This window comes from Zootoca vivipara, chromosome 1, assembly GCF_963506605.1.
Source record: "Zootoca vivipara chromosome 1, rZooViv1.1, whole genome shotgun sequence".
NCBI lineage: Eukaryota > Metazoa > Chordata > Lepidosauria > Squamata > Lacertidae > Zootoca > Zootoca vivipara.
In genome coordinates this window covers 41,135,546-41,155,066 of record NC_083276.1, presented here as the reverse complement: position 1 = coordinate 41,155,066, position 19,521 = coordinate 41,135,546, and the positions used below count along the sequence as shown (strand labels likewise).

Below are 19,521 nucleotides of genomic sequence, written 5' to 3'. Positions count from 1 at the left end.
CTCCATTCTGAGACAAATCATATTGTGACCATGTGCAAATAATGTTGATTCTGGAACGTAATATAGCACACACGTCTCTCCATCCCAGACGCCTGCCCCTCCCACACCTTATCTACCTTGCAGCTTAGCCAACTCATTTACTTGGGAAGTAAGAAGCTTAAGAATCTATTAACTAACACCATCTATTTCACCACAGGGAAGCAGATACAATACCCATGCCTTCTCCTGGCACCATTGCCAATCCGTATTGCAGGGGGGGGGGGAGAGGACTTCCCCTGGAGTGAGAAGAGAATTTCTTCCCTTTGCTAACATCTCTGCAGTGCCTTCATAAAACACAAGCTGAATTAACTGCAGCAGTCAAAACAGTAGCTTCTCCTGACTACTGACTCCCTTACTCATGTAAGGATGCAGTTCACTGTAATAGATATAAATATGGTAGAAGACTACCAGAGAGCATTCTCATATGCATATGTGCTACTCCGGTAATCGGTCAGGAAGGCCTGATCCATCCATCCAGGTTTAAGCCAATCCTATGACCCAACCATAACTACCTCTTTCCTCTCTTGCTACCTACTGTATTCTGGCTGGTGGTAGCGATTCTAAAATAGGCAGAGAAAAGCTCAAACAAATATGCTGCCCTATCAAGAACATGGGAATCTGCACCAGGACCAGGATGTTCTTCTTTCCACTTCTGCCATGGAAATGCATCCATCTACTTGTGCAGGCACGCATATGTCTCTCTTGCTTTTTGCCAACAGTCTGACTTGCTCTGTCAGCCACCCAGCTGGCTCAGGAGACGGGCCCTGGCAGGTGGGTTGGGCTTCTTGCTCTGTATGTGGTGATAATTTAATAAAAAAAGAGTTGCGGGGGGTGGGGAGGAAATGGCTGGAACAAACACTCAGGTCAAGGAGCCCACTCAACAGCGATTGCTTGGCTTCTTCAATCTCTCTCAAACAATAATCTCCCATATTCATAATTACTGGGTTACTGCAACAGAACGGGCTTCAAGATAGTTTGCTTCACACATGCTTTCCCAAGATGGAATGAGATTCTATCTAGTCAGTTAAAGAAAAATAAAGGACAACATCAATTCAGAAGTGAGATTAAGAATGCCCAGACGGGAAAGAGAAAATTGCTCCTGTACCATTGAAAGTTGTTGCTAATGTATTAATCACAAAAAACCCTGTTTTAAAAAACCAACACCTAAAACCATATAAAATAGACACCCATGGCAAACATCCAGCTGGGAAAGCCTGTTGGAGCAAAGATGTCTTCAATTGTTTCTGGAAAGTGTGGATAGTGGGTGCCTGTTCTATCTCAACAGGAAGAGTGTGCCACAGAAAAGGGACAGTCACTAAATAGGCCATTAAGTCCAGCTTCCCGTTCTCACAGTAGCTGAACAGTTGCCTGTGGGAACAGGGCCGTCTCAAGCATGCTGGGCGCCCGGGCACCGTGGTGCGGAGATCGCTCCGGTGCCTCCGCCCCGTTTCTTGCCGCGACAGGTGGGCAGGTGCAGCACACCGCACGGCACCCCCCCTGCTGGTCCGGCACCCTGGTGCCCCGCGACACCCAGCCTACCCCTAGAGCCGGGCCTGTGTGGGAAACCAGCAAGCAGGATCTGACCAGCAAAAGCCCTCTCTCCTACTGTAGTGTGCAGCAACTGGCATTCAGAAGCATTGCTGCCTCCAACTGTGAAGGCAGAGCAAAGCCATCATGGCTAGTAGCCATTGATAGCCCTCTCCTCCATGAATTTGTCTAATTCTTTTAAAAAGCCATCCGAGTTGGTGGCCATCACCTCCTCTTGTGGGAGCCAGTTCCATGGTTTAACTACGCATTGCATGAAAAATTACTTTCTTTTATCTGTCCTGAATCTTCTAACACTCAGCTTCATTGGGTGTCCACAAGTTGCGTATAAGAGAAAAAGGAAGAACTCCTCTAGCCACTTACTCCATGCCAGGCATAATTTTATAAACTTCTATCATGTCACCTCTTATTTGCCTCATCTCCAAACTACAAAATCCCACACCTTGCAACCATTCTTTATAAGGGAGTGGCTACATCCCCTCCGTATCTGACAAACTGAAATGTAAAGGAGGGACTATTTAATTCAGATTCCAGATGATTGGGGAGAGTTCAGATATTTCCTCCTCACCTTCATAGGCTGAAGCTGCACCCGGGTGATCCTTGAAGGGTCTACGACGGGTTTGGGCCGCCTCAGAGTGTCCAAGATATTCTGCCATTGCAGAGGCAGGCCAATAAATTTCCCCTCCTTTGGATCAAATGAGGTGTGCACACGGTGCTCAAAGTTCTGTGGAGCAGAGATCTCGGGGCGTTTCTTCTTTTTCTTGCGGAACATCGTGCCTGGATGAGAAAGAGAAGATAGGCTGATTTATTTATTTTTGGACCACAATACAAGAAGCTGGTCACACGTTCCAAATGTAAGGCTCAGCTGGAGATCCACATTCCCCATGCAGAGCTTTCTCTCTTTTCAGATTTCAGTTGCTTGCACAGCTCTTCAACTTCACAAGGAGCTCTCCTGAGCCTGCTCACTACCACAGTTGGGATATTTTTGCTCTGAATTTGGGTCACAGGCATAGCATGAATTCAGTAGGAATAATGTCTACTGTAACAGCCACAGACTTTTCTGGCAATATTTGCATTATGCACCACACTTCAGTGTCACGCTTACTAACATGATAGCATTCCATATTGTTCATCGGAGTCGTCACAGCTAATACCACAGCTCCAAGCAAAACTATGTACCGCATATTCTGAATGTATTCTTTGCCATCCTGCCCTATTTTCTGGGGTCAGCGCAGCCCGTAATAGCTGGATGGTTATAATACTGCACTACTGTGACATGCTGACTTCAGAGGGAAGTTCATTTTGTCGGCAAACTACATCACAGTGCCCACAAAAGAGCCTAGTTTTAATTAACGAACAGGTTTAAAAATGGACAAGATTCAAATGTTGCTCATGAATGATGTAGACAGAGCAGCCATTCCTTCTCTGAAGACAGTTGGGAACCCAAAACACAAGCATCTAAATGGTAAAGACAAAGGGGTGGTGATTAAAGGTAACCTGATTTTCAAATAATAATAATACTAATAATACTAATAATACTAATAATACTAATAATACTAATAATAATAATAATAATAATAATAATAATTTTTATTTATGCCCCACCCTCCCCGGCCAAAACCGGGCTCAGAGTGGCTAACATCAAATGTATAACACATTAACATAAAATCAGGCAATCAATTAAAATACACCCTAAAATCAGATCAGGATCAGAATAAAATCCAATTAGATGGCAACCTGCAGATTAGGGTTGGGGGCCTTAAATGCTCACCATGCCCAACTGTTTGAAGGCCACTTTCACGCAAGTTCTTATGAAAGGGGAGGGGGAGTCAGACTGAACCCCAACCAAAGGCCTGGCGGAACATCTCCATCTTGCACTAAACCATGGTTTAGTGTGAACACACAGGTTCCTGCAGAGGAGATCACAGCAGCTGAGTTCCTCCCCCAGTTCTGCAGCTGCCATGCTGCCCAAGGTAAGCCATGGTTTGGCTTAGTGTGACATCCAAACCTGGGTTTCTGGCTTTCTCTTGCTCCAGCTGCAGTGGCAGACCATGGGGTCTAAAATTTCAGCAGCACCCTGTGTGACACCAACATTCATACACACACACTCGCCTCCCGTGCTCCATTCTCACAGTGCGACCGACCCAACCATGCTACTCTAAATCTGCTTCTGCCAGCTGTAACCAAGGTAGTCCACAAGCTGTACTACGGTGGTTTACAGGGGGAGAAGCACAGCAGCCACCATCTCTCTAGAAATCTGCACATTTACGCTTAGCCAAACCATATAACCACTCAGTCACATGCAAACCGAGCCTTTACCAGATTACCTTAAAAGGAAAACTGCTGAACTAGCAAACAGTGTATGAGATGAGCTGGCCACTCTGATCAGCAAACTGGTTGATAAATTCTAGCTCATCTATGTACGGTACCTGTCCAATGTACATCAAACCTACAGAATGACACACACCTGCCCAGGTTTGCATTCATCTAGATTTCAGAGTGTCCAAACACAGTGCTGGCACTACTGGGTTATCCTACTTTACACTGCCCCCCTGTAAAGCAGTATATTATGGTACCATACTGCAGTCATACACATAGATATACACACAAGAACATATGCCCTGTTCTTCTGCTGAAAAATGGCTCCCAGAGTAGTTAACTGCCCTGAGACCTCCAGGTATAGGGCGGTATATAAATTCAAATAATAATAATAATAATAATAATAATAATTTACAAAGATCAGTAATAAGACAGTCCCTGTTCTCAGGTTTGCAATCTAAAAGATACAACATAAAAGGAAGATGGAGGGAGGAGGATATAAGCAAATGTAGGTACCAATTCTTAGTTATTAATTCTTCTAATGACCAGTTGGAATGGTCAAGCAGAGGGCAGTTCATAACACTTTTGGCTTCTTCCTTTTTGCTATAGGTCACTCATGCTTCCACGTCTCCATTGTATCCAAAGTTCCCCAGAGATTCCTGTCTATTCTTTAGCTCTCTGCAAAATACAAACAAAAATGGTGTGATATCCCAGGGGTTCCCTAAAAGGCCCTGGCTCCTACCTGTCCACCAATTCTAGACTTCCCCTTAGGTCAGTCCCCCCCCCCAAAAAAAATACACAGCTGCCTCCACCTATTGAGTTAAGCCAGGCATCCCCAAACTTCGGCCCTCCAGATGTTTTGGACTACAATTCCCATCTTCCCCAGCCACTGGTCCTGTTAGCTAGGGATCATGGGAGTTGTAGGCCAAAAATCTGGAGGGCCGCAGTTTGGGGATGCGTGAGTTAAGCTCTACTTTTATTCATGATTACATTCATACCTCACCTTTTCTCCCATGAGCTCAAAGTGACATAAATGCTTTTCTTTCTCTATATTTTATCCGCACAATCACCCTCTGAGGCAGGTTAGGGCGTGAGATAGTGACAGACCCAAAGTTCTCCTATGGGCTTCATGCATGAGTCAGGATTTTCACTCTGGTCTCCCAGGTCCAGTACTCTAACTGCTACACCGCAGGAAGATTATTCTTTTATACAATTCACTATATAAGCCAAAGCCATTGCATGGGGTGAGAAATGCTACCCTATATTCTCCCAAACCAAAAGACATTCAGAAATGTGAAGTGATGAAACATATTTATTTATAGAAAATAACACCCAGAAGAACAAATACAAAACAAGGAACAATGGATCTGTTTAGCCTCACACTCTGACTCCCCCACTGGAAAAGCTATTCTGATTACCAGTCTTTGAAGCAGTCCTCTCTCTCTTTTCCTGTTCCCACTCAACAGCTCCTCTCTCTCTCTCTGCCCAACTGTCTCCTAACTGCCCTTCTCGAGAGATGGAGAGTATCTGTCACTCACTCTGACTCCACTCTCCATTCCATCACACACAAACACACCTGCTGTCACTCATTCTTCTGTTAACACTGCTCCTTTCAAATAACTGCCTGAATTTGGTGCTTCATGACAAGAAACAGAGGGTGATTTTGGTATAAATAGCAATATGCATTTTGGATATGCTCACTGCTTACTTATTACTCCCATCAGCAGGGGTGCCATCTTGAATAAAATATTGGGAGGGGGGCAGGTAAGCCTCGCCCCATAACTGATCACAAGACGCAGCACGTGCACACCATTTGAATGGCAATGCCCATCAACTGTCGGGGAGGGGGCTCAAATGTTTTATTTCAGGGGCCAAAGGGACCTCAGCCCCTAGGAGTTGGCTCCTGTGCCAATTACGGTAGTAAGAAAGAAAATGAAGACAGGAATAAAACTCCGTAAGTGGGGTGTGTCAATGCTCTTAAAAAGATCACTGTAGTTCCCTCAGATATACTCCCAATTAGTGAGGCAATCCATGAGGTAGAGATTGTTCCAAAAGAGTAATTTTGACTACTGTCAACAGCTTCGACTGGACTAAAGCTGGCAATTGGTTCATTGTGGGCAGGAAAGATTGATGGCTAAGCTTATAGTGTCAACAATACTGTGTCCAGTTCTGGGCACCACAGTTCAAGAAGGATACTGATAAGCTGGAACGTGTCCAGAGGAGGGCAACCAAAATGGTCAAAGGCCTGGAAACAATGCCTTATGAGGAACGGCTTAGGGAGCTGGGTATGTTTAGCCTGGAGAAGAGATGGTTAAGGGGTGATATGGTAGCCATGTTCAAATATATAAAAGGATGCCATATAGAAGAGGGTGAAAGGTTGTTTTCTGCTGCTCCAGAGAAGCGGACACGGAGCAATGGATTCAAGCTACAAGAAAGAAGATTCCACCTAAACATTAGGAAGAACTTCCTGACAGTAAGAGCTGTTCGACAGTGGAATTTGCTGCCAAGGAGTGTGGTGGAGTCTCCTTCTTTGGAGGTCTTTAAGCGGAGGCTTGACAGCCATCTGTCAGGAATGCTTTGATGGTGTTTCTTGCTTTGCAGGGGGTTGGACTGGATGGCCCTATGATTCTATGATTCTATGAACCCTTTAAAGAAAAAATGAGTGCCCGCTCCTATGTCTAAGGATGATATATGCCTAGCAATGTTGCTGGTAGCAACGGGAAGATGCCAAGGCATCATGAAGCTTCCATCAATACAAATGAGCTACTAAATGAAAGTGAGTTAGCCAGGAGTCATAGGAAGAGATCAGGAAGTTGTGCCCTTGGTATTAAACAAGTGTCTCGGCTGTCAAGAGAGTATGAATAATTCCTACCATTATCTTGACAAATAGTCTGATGTAGGAAGTAATGAGATTGTCATCTAAAACATTGTCATCTACACCATTGCCCCCAAAGTCCAGTCAGCTGTGGTCCCCCAAGCTATTTTCAATATAGCCATAATTGTAAAAAGACAAAAACCACCACCTCCTATTACCTTGGGCATCGAAAGCAGAGTGGCAAGCCAACCAAATGTGCCCTTCAACATCCAACAGAAAGCCCCACCTCAGCACAAAATAAGAAGAACAACATAATTAACAGACTCAGTAATTTTGTGATCTTGCTACTTTAAACTTTGCTCTTCCTTTTTCTCCTCACTGGTTATTCCCTTGGAGCCACTCCCATACCAAGGGCCTGTGCACAGAAGGTGAAATGAACCACACTAATGTCACCTTAGCGTGGGAAATTGTGTGACATGTAGTCAAGTCACAGTCAGCCTTTTTGCCACGTTATGATTTCCCAACAGATTGCAAATGTCTCTTGCGTGACACATTCAAGGCAGCCCACAGACATGAGACTAACAGTACTACCCCTATGCATATTTACTCAGAAGTCCAATGAGTCGAAAGAGCCTTACTCCCAGGTAAGTGGGTATAACATTGCAATCTCAATGGCTCTGGATTCCAGCAATAGCGAACATTGCTAGAATCTAACGGTCACTATGGCCAGAACACAGGAAGTTGCCTTATACTGAGCCCAGACCATTGACCCATTTAGCTCAGTATTTTCAACACTGGTTGGCAGCAGCTGTCCATAGGCATCTGTTTGGCCACTGTAAGAGCAGAATGCTGGCCCAGATGAGCCACTGGTCTGATCCAGCAAAGCTCTTCTGATGTTCTTATCTTACATTTGGCCCATCCACCTGAGCCAGCCTAGTGAGTTTCTATAACTTTTTCCCCAACTTGCTGCCATGCCTCATTCAAAACATGCATTTGAAACTTCCTTCATTCTCAAGACAAAAGATCAACCAGTGACCAACATGCTAATATTCCTCCAGGTTCCCTTCGGCTCCAACTAATTTCAAGGTTCTTTGGATCCTGGACCATTTCTTTCTTCCTTCCAACCACACCCCCCAAAAAACGCTTGAGTAATTTCGGAAGCTTTGAAAATAAATGAACGAAGGAACCATGGCAGTGATGAGCAGCAATTAGCATCACCGTTCTATGACTCAAAGTCTTCTTGAGTTATGGACTCAACACTTTTACACTGCAGTTGTGGTCTGGAACTCTTGGCCAGCTCTCAAGCACACACCCACAAAGACTGCCAGAATCTAACCACAATTTCCCCCCCAAAAAAACACCCAAGGAAGGCAGTTACACAGATGCAACAGTTACCTGGCTCAGAGAGACACACGGGCACCTTCAATAGCAGACCCATATTTGCTCACAAGTAGTGAGGATGATGAAAATTTCATCCAATTTTGCATTCATAACACCTTGGGTTTCCTAGCAGCATTTGCGTTTTATTTCCACCAGCTATCTTAGACCACAGCCTCATACGAGAAAGGTGGGCATTGGTTTAAAAGGTCAGACTAGCAAGATTGCTGGGAGGGGGAGAGACCCACCATGCACAAAAACTGATTTCAAAGAGAGAGAGAGAGAGAAATCCTCCTGTTTCAGTTTTAATAACCTGCTTGCATTTTGCATTTTGCTGAAGCCACACCATTCTCGTGCATTACAGTTCTGCTCCCAGCACTCCTGGAGCATATTTGCATTTCTCCCCCTCCCCACCCCCTTTTAATATTAATATATATATATATACAAAAAGCCTAAATCAAACACTTTTTGAGCTGGTAGAAAAAGAACAAGAGACATTTTAATTCACAACTGGAATTGGACCTGGTAAGTAAATGTAAAATGCATACCTGAGGCTTAAGCAATTAGAGAAGGTCCCTTTTTGACATAGAGCCTGTACTTCCAAGACACTGACATTTCAGTAATATGCTAGTCTTTAGTCTCTGCCGCCCCCCCCCTCCGTTTAGTGCTCACATCTGTACTGAGAGAACAGCCACCAGCGGAAATAATCAGTCCCTGCCATAAAGGAAAAGGCGCTCGAGACTCAGATTCTCTCCACGATCCACCCCTGCTGCCCGGGAGCCACGTCAAGATTTTTTTCAACTCCGGATATAGCTTTTTCATAGATAATACAATCCCAAAGGCTGTCACATCTCCCAGTGACTGCGAGGAAAAGCACAGCCGGCAGATTCAGAGCAAGAGGGAGGAGGGACCAGCTGGGAAGGAGGGGCGAGGCAAGAGGGGAGTAAAAAAAAGGGGGTCAGGCACCGTCAGGAAGAGGGGAGTGGGGAGAGGGAGAATGAAAGGATCGGGGGCTGGGAGTGTGTGGCCCCCCGAGTCCCCTGGCAGCAGGAGAAGCTGGGAAATGGCCAGCCTGCCAGAATAGATGCCGAACTACTGGCTCTTGGCATGGACTCGCTGTGCATTTTAATAGCGGGGATCTAGCGTCACGTTTGCGATAGCCCCCTGGCCGCATGGTGCATTTGTGAGCTGTGTGAGAGCAGCAGACCCGTGGAAAAGAATGGGCGTGCCTAGCAGGTTCGTTCATTTCAATGGGTCTACTCTGAGCAGGGCGATCATCAGGTAACGCCCCTGAGCGGGGTTCACCTAATGAAGCCTATATCAGCTTCATTAGGGATTCTGCTTGCGTAAGGGGGCTGTCTCTGCCCCCCCGCACACCCCCTAAAATTGTCTTGGGGTGTGTGTCAGGAAAACCCCAGAGCTGGATGCGAGAAGAGAGGGGCGGATCATTCCATCTGGCGAACTGAAATGCTTGCACAGACTGAACGAGCACCAGAGCCCTAGTTTCTCCCCTCCCCAGGCTTATTAACTTTTCCTCTCTCTTTTTTTCTCCCTCCCCTCCTTCTGTTGTCTTTCCTGCTACTGAAATTTTGTTCTATGGGGCAGGGATCTCCCCCTCTTTGCTTATGTTGATCTCTAAAGCCTTAAGTGCAGCAACCAGTGGCTTTTTTCTGACCTCTTTGCTTTCACCTCCTGCCCTACAACTGCCCATGGCAGCCATTTTGTGCTGGCACCCACAGAATATTTGGCCAAGATGTGAGTAGCCTACTGGCATTTCATTTTTTTTACTACTATTACAAAAAGGCACTGGAGGTAACTACTGTTGTTGTTGTTGATGATGATGATGATCATTACTTTTAGCAATACAGTACTTTTAGTTCTTTGTCCTAATTTTTTTGTTACAGGCCGAAGAACAAGCATAGTATTAACACCACTCTGAAGGCAGCAGGTGTGAAGAATTAGGAAGAAGATAGATAGACATGAGGTGAGGTTAAATGCACCCCCACCCCCAATGTGGGGTGGGGCAGGTCAGCATGCAAATTGCATCAGCTGAGAGAGGGGAGCTGATAACTAATCAGATCCCAGCAGCTGCGGAGAGGGAATTTAACCCTTCCTCCCCTTTTGTGTACCTGGAGGCAGACCTATCCTCTCAAGCTAGTATTTGTTTTTGGGAGGAAATCCCACACTGCCACCAATGGAGCCCTCAAAGCAAATACAAGCATCATACTTTGGGATTTTCCCCGACTGCTGCAGAGGAAGAAAGGGTTACATTTCCTCTCTGTGCCAGCCTTGATCTCATTAATTTCCAGCTCTCCCCAGTGAATACAGTTTGCTTAAAAAAAATACACAGAACCTCACATGTTAGATGCAAAGTCACATTTAAGTCATGTGTACTTTTATTCCTAAGTGGGGTATATATTGAGGGGAAACAGAAGAAAACTTAAGACTTGTGCCAAATGAAAAAAGGTCCCATCTACTCATTACTGGAGAGATTACTTTCCTCTGGTTGCTAATTATTCAGCAGAAATGATTTCAGACATTTCCCTTGATCCTCATAGCTATAGAGATGCTCCAGATTCCCAGCTATTAAGACCAACATCTCATTAGAATGCTGATGAATGTTATTGTATTACTATGCAGGCCAGAGCTGCTAAACAGAAAGCAGGAAATTCTCCTGTACACCTGTATTTGTATACCCAATATATTACACTATGCCCAGCCTTGCAGACACACAGAAACCATTCTGTATTATCATTATTTATACCTAAACACAGGTGCTTGTAGCACCTGGCAGACAAGCAAAAAGGATGGGCCCTTTCCCAAAGGGGTGTAAATTAATAATGTAAATCAGATTTTACCTTGCAATCTTAGATTGGGAGGTGGGGAGACAGGGAAGGTGGAAGCCATGGTTTGGCATTCGAAGGGAGGTTCCTAAAGTACATGTGGTGGCAGTTGGGATGACTGAATTCCTCAGTCCAGAGCTGGGGGATCTTGTGTCCCTCCAAAGATGTTCCTGAACTACAGTTCCTATTGCCTCGACCAATGGCAATGCTGGCTGGAGATTACGATCCAGAGGATTGCAGGTACCCCATCTCTGCCTTACTCCATTGAAGAGCCAGGATGCTGTACATTTCTTTTGCTTCCTTACTTGGGAGGAAATTCCTCACCCACCTCCGTCACATTGTACAGTCACTTTTTGTTAGGCTGTTGCATTTTATTTCTTTCTCCCCAATAATGAAGCTCTGCAGTGCCATTGGTATCTTTAAAATGCCAAGAGCAAACTGATGATGGGATGCCCTAAATCCTTTTGTGGACACAGATTACCATTCCATTAGAAACAAGCTTAAGAGGGAGACAGAGAGTGAGTGAGAAGGAAAAACTATTTGTTTTATTGCTGGGTGTATTTGGGGACAGATAAGAAAGAAACTGCAAGAGTGCAATGTCTTGTGAAAAATTATACCAAGAGGGCTGAAAGGGTAAAAAAATAAAATATAAATGAAAGCCTAAATTGCATTGTTGTTTTGTTCTTTTTCTCATTTTTAAATGAATGGTATCTGGTGGCTAGGGGGTATATTGGCTCTTAATAATATGAATGGCAAATTCCATTTAGTGAGCCTGTGTGTTTCTGTAGATAAAATCTTAGGGTGTGGACAAATGGGAGTGATATTCTGAAAGTGACCTCTTCAAATGTGACCTTGCTGTGATCTAGGGATGGGCAACCTCTCCCAAGCTCACCTCAGTTTGCCTTGGAATAGAGGCGTGTTGGAAGTTTCAGGAATAACTGTTTGCTTTGGAAAGGTGGTGGTGGAGGAATCATAGAATTGCAGAGTTGAAATGGAACCCATGGTTCATCCAGTTCAACTCCTAGAAATGCAGAAATCACTGCTAAAGCTTCCAGTGAAGGAGAGTCTACCACCTTCCAACTGCCAAGCAGCTTTTACCATCAGAAAGTTCTTGCTAATGTTCAGTCAGAATCTGCTTTCTTGTAATTTGAATCCCTTGGTTCAGGGCCTACCCTCTAGAACAATAGGAAGCAAGCTTGCTCCATCTTCCATGTGACAGCCCTTCAGATTTTGAAGATGGCTATCATATCACCTCTCAGCCTCCTGTTCTCCAGGCTAGACATCCCTAACCCCCTCTTCTAACATCCTTCTTAAATTGTGATGCCCAGAACTGGACTCGGTACTCCAGGTGTGGTCTGACCAAGGCAGAATAGAGGGGTACTACGACTTCCATTGATCTGGACACTATACTTCTGTTGATGCAGCCTAAAATAGAATTAGCTTTCTTTCTGCTGCATCACACTGTTAATCATGCTAAGCCTGTGGTAAACTAAGACCCCTAGGTAGGGAACATTCCTGGGTTTGAACCTGCGACTTTTTGCATGCAACACCATGTGCTGTACCCCTGAGCCATGGTCCTTCCCCCAAAGCTTTAGCTCCACAGTTTCCCTCAGTTCCACAGGGCTGATGGCAAGTATAACTGCTCCGGTCAGTTCTGGAGAGTCCCATGGCTACTCTTAATTATTGGCAGAACAAATTACCGATCTCACATGTTGCATGTAGTTAGAATGGGCAATACAGAGAAGAAGAATGCAGAGAAGCCTTGAACTGGAGCTTATGTTGTAATCCAACAAACTTTTGGTCAATATGTCTTACACTATATTTTACAACCAGCCATTGCTAATGATTGCCAAACTCCTACACATACAGTGTACCAATTCAGCATTTGCATATAAAATTTCATCACTTAATGACTGCAAGTGATAATTTCCATGGGTGAAACAGCTATCATCAATGAAACAGAGCGAGCTTTCATGTCATCGCAAATCGCCTGAAACACAATGGCCTTTAGCGGAGGCCATTATGTACATGCCTCTCACTAAATGTTTGGGGGGAGGGTACCCCTGGGTCCAACATTGTCACAGGAGACTCTGGTGGGCTTGGAGTGTCTATATCCAGCTCTAACTGGTTTGCGATGCCCAGAACTAGATGAATCTAGATGAACTAGATGAACTAGAACTGGACTAGATGAATCCCAAGCCGGAATTAAGATTGCCGGAAGAAATATCAACAACCTCAGATATGCAGATGACACAACCTTGATGGCAGAAAGCGAGGAGGAATTAAAGAACCTTTTAATGAGGGTAAAAGAGGAGAGCGCAAAATATGGTCTGAAGCTCAACATCAAAAAAACCAAGATCATGGCCACTGGTCCCATCACCTCCTGGCAAATAGAAGGGGAAGAAATGGAGGCAGTGAGAGATTTTACCTTCTTGGGCTCCTTGATCACTGCAGATGGTGACAGCAGTCACGAAATTAAAAGACGCCTGCTTCTTGGGAGAAAAGCAATGACAAACCTAGACAGCATCTTAAAAAGCAGAGACATCACCTTGCCGACAAAGGTCCGTATAGTTAAAGCTATGGTTTTTCCAGTAGTGATGTATGGAAGTGAGAGCTGGACCATAAAGAAGGCTGATCGCCGAAGAATTGATGCTTTTGAATTATGGTGCTGGAGGAGACTCTTGAGAGTCCCATGGACTGCAAGAAGATCAAACCTATCCATTCTTAAGGAAATCAGCCCTGAGTGCTCCCTGGAAGGACAGATCGTGAAGCTGAGGCTCCAATACTTTGGCCACCTCATGAGAAGAGAAGAATCCTTGGAAAAGACCCTGATGTTGGGAAAGATTGAGGGCACTAGGAGAAGGGGACGTCAGAGGACAAGATGGTTGGACAGTATTCTCGAAGCTACCAACATGAGTTTGACCAAACTGCGGGAGGCAGTGGAAGACAGGAGTGCCTGGCGTGCTATGGTCCATGGGGTCACGAAGAGTCGGACACGACTAAACGACTAAACAACAACAACAACTGGTTTGCCAACTATGGCCCCCTTTTGAATAGAGATGACTTGGCCACTGTACTCCATGCTTGGATAGCTTCCAGATTGGATTATTGCAACGTGCTATACATGGGGCTGCCCTGGAAGACAACTCAGACACTTCAGCTGGTCCAAAATGCAGCAGCCAGATTACTGGTTGGGGGTCCATTTTGAACGTGTATAACCCTGTGTTAAAACAGCTGCACTGGTCAGCAGTTCATTTCCAGGCCCAATTCAAAGTGTTCACATAGGTATATGAAGCCCCAAATGACATAGGCCCCAAATATCTGAAAGACTGCTTCCTTCCCAACAGACCCTCTTGGGTGTTAAGATCAGCAGAGGGAGCCCTCTTGATAGTTCAACTGCCCTCTGAAGTCCAGGGAGGGAGTGGCGGCCTGGTGAAGCCGTTGATGTGTTGAACAGTGGAGCTTTTGTTTCCCCAGCTTTACACATCGCTGGCCTTTCCATTAGGAGGTGGAGAGCGGCAGCAAGGTGCTGAAGGAAAGATCACTCTGTGTGTGGCATGTGGCATGCCTGGCACCACCCATGCTAGCCTGCACTGTGCAATGGAGGATGCTATCATAAGAAATAAGGAGAAGCTGGTGGATCTAGGCGAGCATCCTGTTCTCACAGTGGCCAACCAGATGCCTGTGTGAGACCTGCAAACTGGGCATGAGTGTAACAGCGCTCTGCCTACATCCGATTCCCAGCAATTGGTATTCAGCAAAATGTCTTGGGCCAACTCCTATGGACAACCTCCCCCCCAAAACAACAACAACAACAACAACAACAACAACACACACACACACAATAATTGCACCTCTCTGACCCTTTGCATCAGACCTTACCTTATGTGCATGACAACAAGAGGTACACAGCACCACTTCGCCACACAAATACCGGTAGGTCCTACGTTTTAAACGCCTGTCTCCTTATCCTGCTCAACTTTCCCAGCTCCATGACATTTAGAAGTTTTCACTCACCAGGTGAACAGTCCGCTGTCTCTTCTCTGTTCGGCCTCAAATCAGACTAAATCCTTAATACCCTGGCAAAGAGGAATACACGGCAGTCAGCAAATGTTACCAGACAATTCTCATGTGGGACAAGTAATTATATACACACAGACACCACAACATGTGGCAATTACCTTTGGATCGTGGGAGATGTGGGTTGGCATCTCGTCTAAAATCATACAAAAGAGTTTCAACCACGTTTTGTCAGTTTTCCTTGAGAGTTTAAAATTTAATCTGGATTGCGCACGATTCCAGGAGATACGGCAAGTGTATGAAAGGCATATAGGTAGGGGATTTCTTAGTAAATTTAAAATAGGTGGGTATGGGGTCCCCCACCCCCACCCCCAGGCAGAAGGCCCTCAAAAGACAGATGATTATGTCTTGCATACATACAGGCAGCAGGCAGGCATGTTTCTTGCATGCTGTCTGATTTCAGAAGCATCACTTGGAGCATCTTTTAACCCCTTCCCCTCTCCTTGTCAGTTTCATCCATGCAATTTCCCTTCCACGTATTCTGACAGTTTACAGAGTCAGCCCCCACCCCCAATCCTACCCCACCCACCAGACAGGCACCACATCCCCACCCCACCCCTGTAAATGGCGTTAACAGATATACTTGCAGGTCCACCTCCCACAGGTCTTGAAAATGACAGGGTGAGAAAGGAGATCAGGGTGCAACTGGAATGATGCTGGTGAGGACTGTTCCAAGGGAAGAAGGAATAAAATACTGCTAGCAAACTCTACTTCTGCCATTGAGCAAAGCTGATTGGTGGATGGTTGTTGCCGGGTTACAGGAGTGAAGATGGAGTAAAGGCCTTCCCAAAGGAGTTCAGCTTTCAGTTTTCTTCCCCCCCACCCACTCAAGAATAATCCCTGAAGGGGGAGAAGCTGCAGAAGCCTTGCAAACTGCTCCCCGCCCTCACCGTACAAGCACATCAATGCTCAGCATATTCCTCCTTGGCACTCTGTTGTTTTTTTCCTTCTATCTCTTTTTTCGAATGCAGCTCTGCGTACGAAGAGTTAATCCTCAGCAGCAAAGCAACTGGAAAGCGAAGATGTTAGTTGAAACTGACAAATCCAGTCCTCCGTAAGCAGCCAGCAAATAGGATGTGAGAGCAGCAATCAGAAGTCAGTCTCATAAATAAGCAAACCTGGTTGTGTGCTCCCCAACAGGAGGAAGAAGGCTCCTTCTGCCAGGGCTGCCACCTGAGAACAAAAGTAGGAGCTCAAGTTCACGCCGAATTCCTTGCTGACGCTCCAGAAGGAAACTTAGGAGAGAATGACAGAAGGGGAGCGGAACAGTGGAGAAGGAGGGGGCGGAGGCCGACTTGGCATGTTTGTGCAGGGCTCCCATCCACCTAGCGAGGAGTTTGACTTCGGGGAGTGGCCCTGCAAGCACACAGGAACGCGCTGCAAAGGCATGGATTTGAATTTTAACGAACTGAATAATGCTGACATTGGGATTTGCAGGGCATGAGTTTTCCACTCCAGTGTCCACATCCGGGTTTGCAACCAAAGGGACAGGTTGAGAATCCCTGACTAAGGTGCTGAGATTTCATGCCCTCCAACATTACTCTGGTGAAAATAGGGACAGTCTATTCAATAATAATAATAATAATAATAATAATAATAATAATAATAATAATATTTACTATTTATACCCTCCCCATCTGACTAGGTTGCCCCAGCCACCCTGGGCGGCCTCCAACATATATAAAAACATAATAAAACATTCAGCATCTTAAAAAAAACAAAAACAAAAACCCTTCCCTATACAGGACTGCCTTCAGATGGCTCGGGATTGGATAACGCCGCCAACATTTCTCCGATGAAAATAGGGATGTCCTAAGGGAAAGCGGGATGTTTCGGGATCAAATCAGAAACCAGGACGGCTTCTGTAAATCCAGGACTGTCCCTGGAAGTGTCTGAGAGTTGTGAGTGGGTTCTCTGATGTGGTTGCATAGCCGGTGGCGCCATTGGGGAGCGCTAGGGGGCAGATGTCTGGGGACCCGCTACACAGCAGAATGAGCAGGAGGGCTCCCTAGTGCAATAGGGCTGGCTTATTGTACTTTGAAGCCATTCACATTGCCGTCTAAAGAAAGAAGAAGAGGAGGAGGAGGAGTTTGGATTTGATATCCCGCTTTATCACTACACGAAGGAGTCTCAAAGCGGCTAACATTCAACATTCTCCTTTCCCTTCCTCCTCCACAACAAACACTCTGTGAGGTGAGTGGGGCTGAGAGACTTCAGAGAAGTGTGACTAGCCCAAGGTCACCCAGCAGCTGCATGTGGAGGAGCAGAGACGCGAACCCGGTTCCCCAGATTACAAGTCTATCGCTCTTAACCACTACACCACACTGGCTCTCTTTCCCCACCCTTCACCCGCTGCATAGCAGGTAAGTTCAGGATCCAAAATCCCTGCACTGCTGTGCACAGACCTTCTTAGCTGACTGACCTACTAAAACTTTGCTGAGATCATTAGCTCTTCTCTCTCCCAATCCCCAGAGCCTCAGGGCCTTCGAGCCTTCGCTATCCCTAATGAATCTTGACATTTCTTCACCATGTCACCCAGCTTGCAAATTTCGAGACCAGCCCTGAATTTCCTAGCTATTGCCTAGCAGAAGCAGTCTTGCTTGTTGATATAAATATATATTAGGAGGAGGAATAATAGTTAATTAATGCATGGGTTTGCCTTGCAAATCCACACAACACACGATCTGGTTTAAATGCTTTGAGAGTCTCTTGAGAGTCTGCGTAGGCTCCTAGAAATGCCCTCAGCCCCCAGCAAACCAAGTACACGGAAGATACTGGAAATGCGCCTGAAGAGAGATAAAAGTTCAGAGTTCATGTCATCCAAAGCCATCGGCAAATAAGAGAGGCTTGGTTTGTTTGCAAGGATCTTAACACAAACAATGGACACTGCACACGAAAGCTCTTAGGTCCAAAGACCTCAGATAGAACGCCCTGCGGTACACATAGTATCTTGTCTATTGATTTAAGGTCTCGCAAGAACAGCACATTCACTCTGTTCAGTTAACTCCATCCAGCTTTTTGAGAAAATAGAGAGTCACGCTTTTCGGCCTTGTTTTTAGGAAAGTACAGGATTTGGCTTCTTTACAGATGCTGCTGTTTACCAAGGGTCCTTGGGAAAGTCACTTGAGCCCATCAGCCGGTGTACAAACTATTCAGTGCACAAATGTCCAGGCCCTTAGTACACTAACATGAAGCATGAGCCCTATGGAGCTGGGAAGAGGCTGATGATACTGGTGATACTGATGCTTTAAAAAAAATCCGTGTTAATCTAACCTTCATGTAAGCTTTCTGCAAGCCAATCAGGATGAATGCTAAATAAACAAGTTATCTAGAGGCACCCATGGATGAGGCTCAAGTTGCACTGCATTTTATTTATGCATTTATTAAAAATACAGATTTGCAAAACTAATTCAGTTCTGCAAGTGTAATTTTTTAATTGGTGCTTTGTAGTAGTTATGCACATAAAACTGGGCCATGGAAAGGACTCAACAAACTGGCCTGGATTAAGAGGAAGGCAGGCTTGGCAAATCCACACTGTGATCAACTCCCGCCCAGAAACCCATGTCCCCACTGTGGAAGGACATGTGGATCCAGAATTGGCCTCCACAGTCACTGACCCATTGTTAAAACCGTGTTTATGGAAGACAATCTTACTCGGTTATGAGTGATCGCCAAAGAAAGAAGAAAGTAACCCTCAAAAATTAGGCTTCCAGGAGCACACTTGAAGCACAAAATTGCTGCAAGAAGTCAATTTACAGTAGGGAGAATGGCTGTGCTATCTTTGGTATTGTTTTTACACAGCAGCCTTCCATATTATTATCTATTGTCTGTACTGCAATAGTCACAAAGATCACTATCAAAATAATGACTACTGTTCTGTCATCACTCTAAAAACTGGACTGTGGGGGTTTTTTTTGGGGGGGGGGTAACAAAAGGCATCCTCATTCCACATCTCTGACATGGGGAAACCTGACTTTCATTTACGTGGGTGCCAGTGAGAGATGCTAGTGTTCAGGGTTGTCACTGAAGGAATGTGACAATATACAGAAGAGCAAAATACTTAAGACAAAAATTGCTTAAGGGCCTAACCAAACTGGAAAACCTTGCAAGAAAATGACTGCACATAGAGCGTTTAGTGTCCTGTTTTTTTGGCAAGGCATTGAAACAGAAGCTATCCCATGATTTACAGTAGTAACTATCCAAACATCTGAGCAATGTTTTCTGTAGATAATATTGTCCAAGTTTGGTCAAAAGCCAATTCTATACTCTCTTTCAACATATTGCTAAAATAAATAAGCCATGTGGGTTGTTGGATTAGCAAAGAGCAACTCCCATCACAGAAGCGTTCTAACTTGTGTAATCCATTTCCCACTAAATCCGGTATCGAAAATTTCTTTCCAATTATTATTGGCTTGAGATTTCACTTTGAAAGTCGACAATGTCAGGGGTGCCTGGAGAACATATCTGGGTGCAGAAGTGCCAACTTGGCCCCACTACAGCGGG

General features: G+C 45.2%; 1 protein-coding gene across 5 annotated transcripts in view; it reads right to left on the bottom strand.

Moving 5' to 3' along the window:
• Nucleotides 1-19,521, bottom strand: part of PAK6 (p21 (RAC1) activated kinase 6) — a 53,454-nt gene that overhangs the window by 23,978 nt on the left and 9,955 nt on the right. Inside the window, exons 1-4 of one of the 5 annotated variants that reach the window (XM_035111034.2) lie at nt 15,120-15,271; nt 14,956-15,017; nt 4,420-4,581; nt 2,153-2,361 (exon numbers count right to left, since the gene is read on the bottom strand). In XM_035111034.2, coding sequence (XP_034966925.1) covers nt 2,153-2,356 — 204 coding nt within the window. In that variant the 5' untranslated portion in view covers nt 2,357-2,361; nt 4,420-4,581; nt 14,956-15,017; nt 15,120-15,271. Of the gene's footprint in view, nt 1-2,152; nt 2,362-4,419; nt 4,582-8,643; nt 9,336-14,955; nt 15,018-15,119; nt 15,272-19,521 lie in introns of those variants that run through there. The other 4 variants (XM_035111015.2, XM_060273350.1, XM_035111025.2 and 1 more) reach the window with 4 other exon arrangements.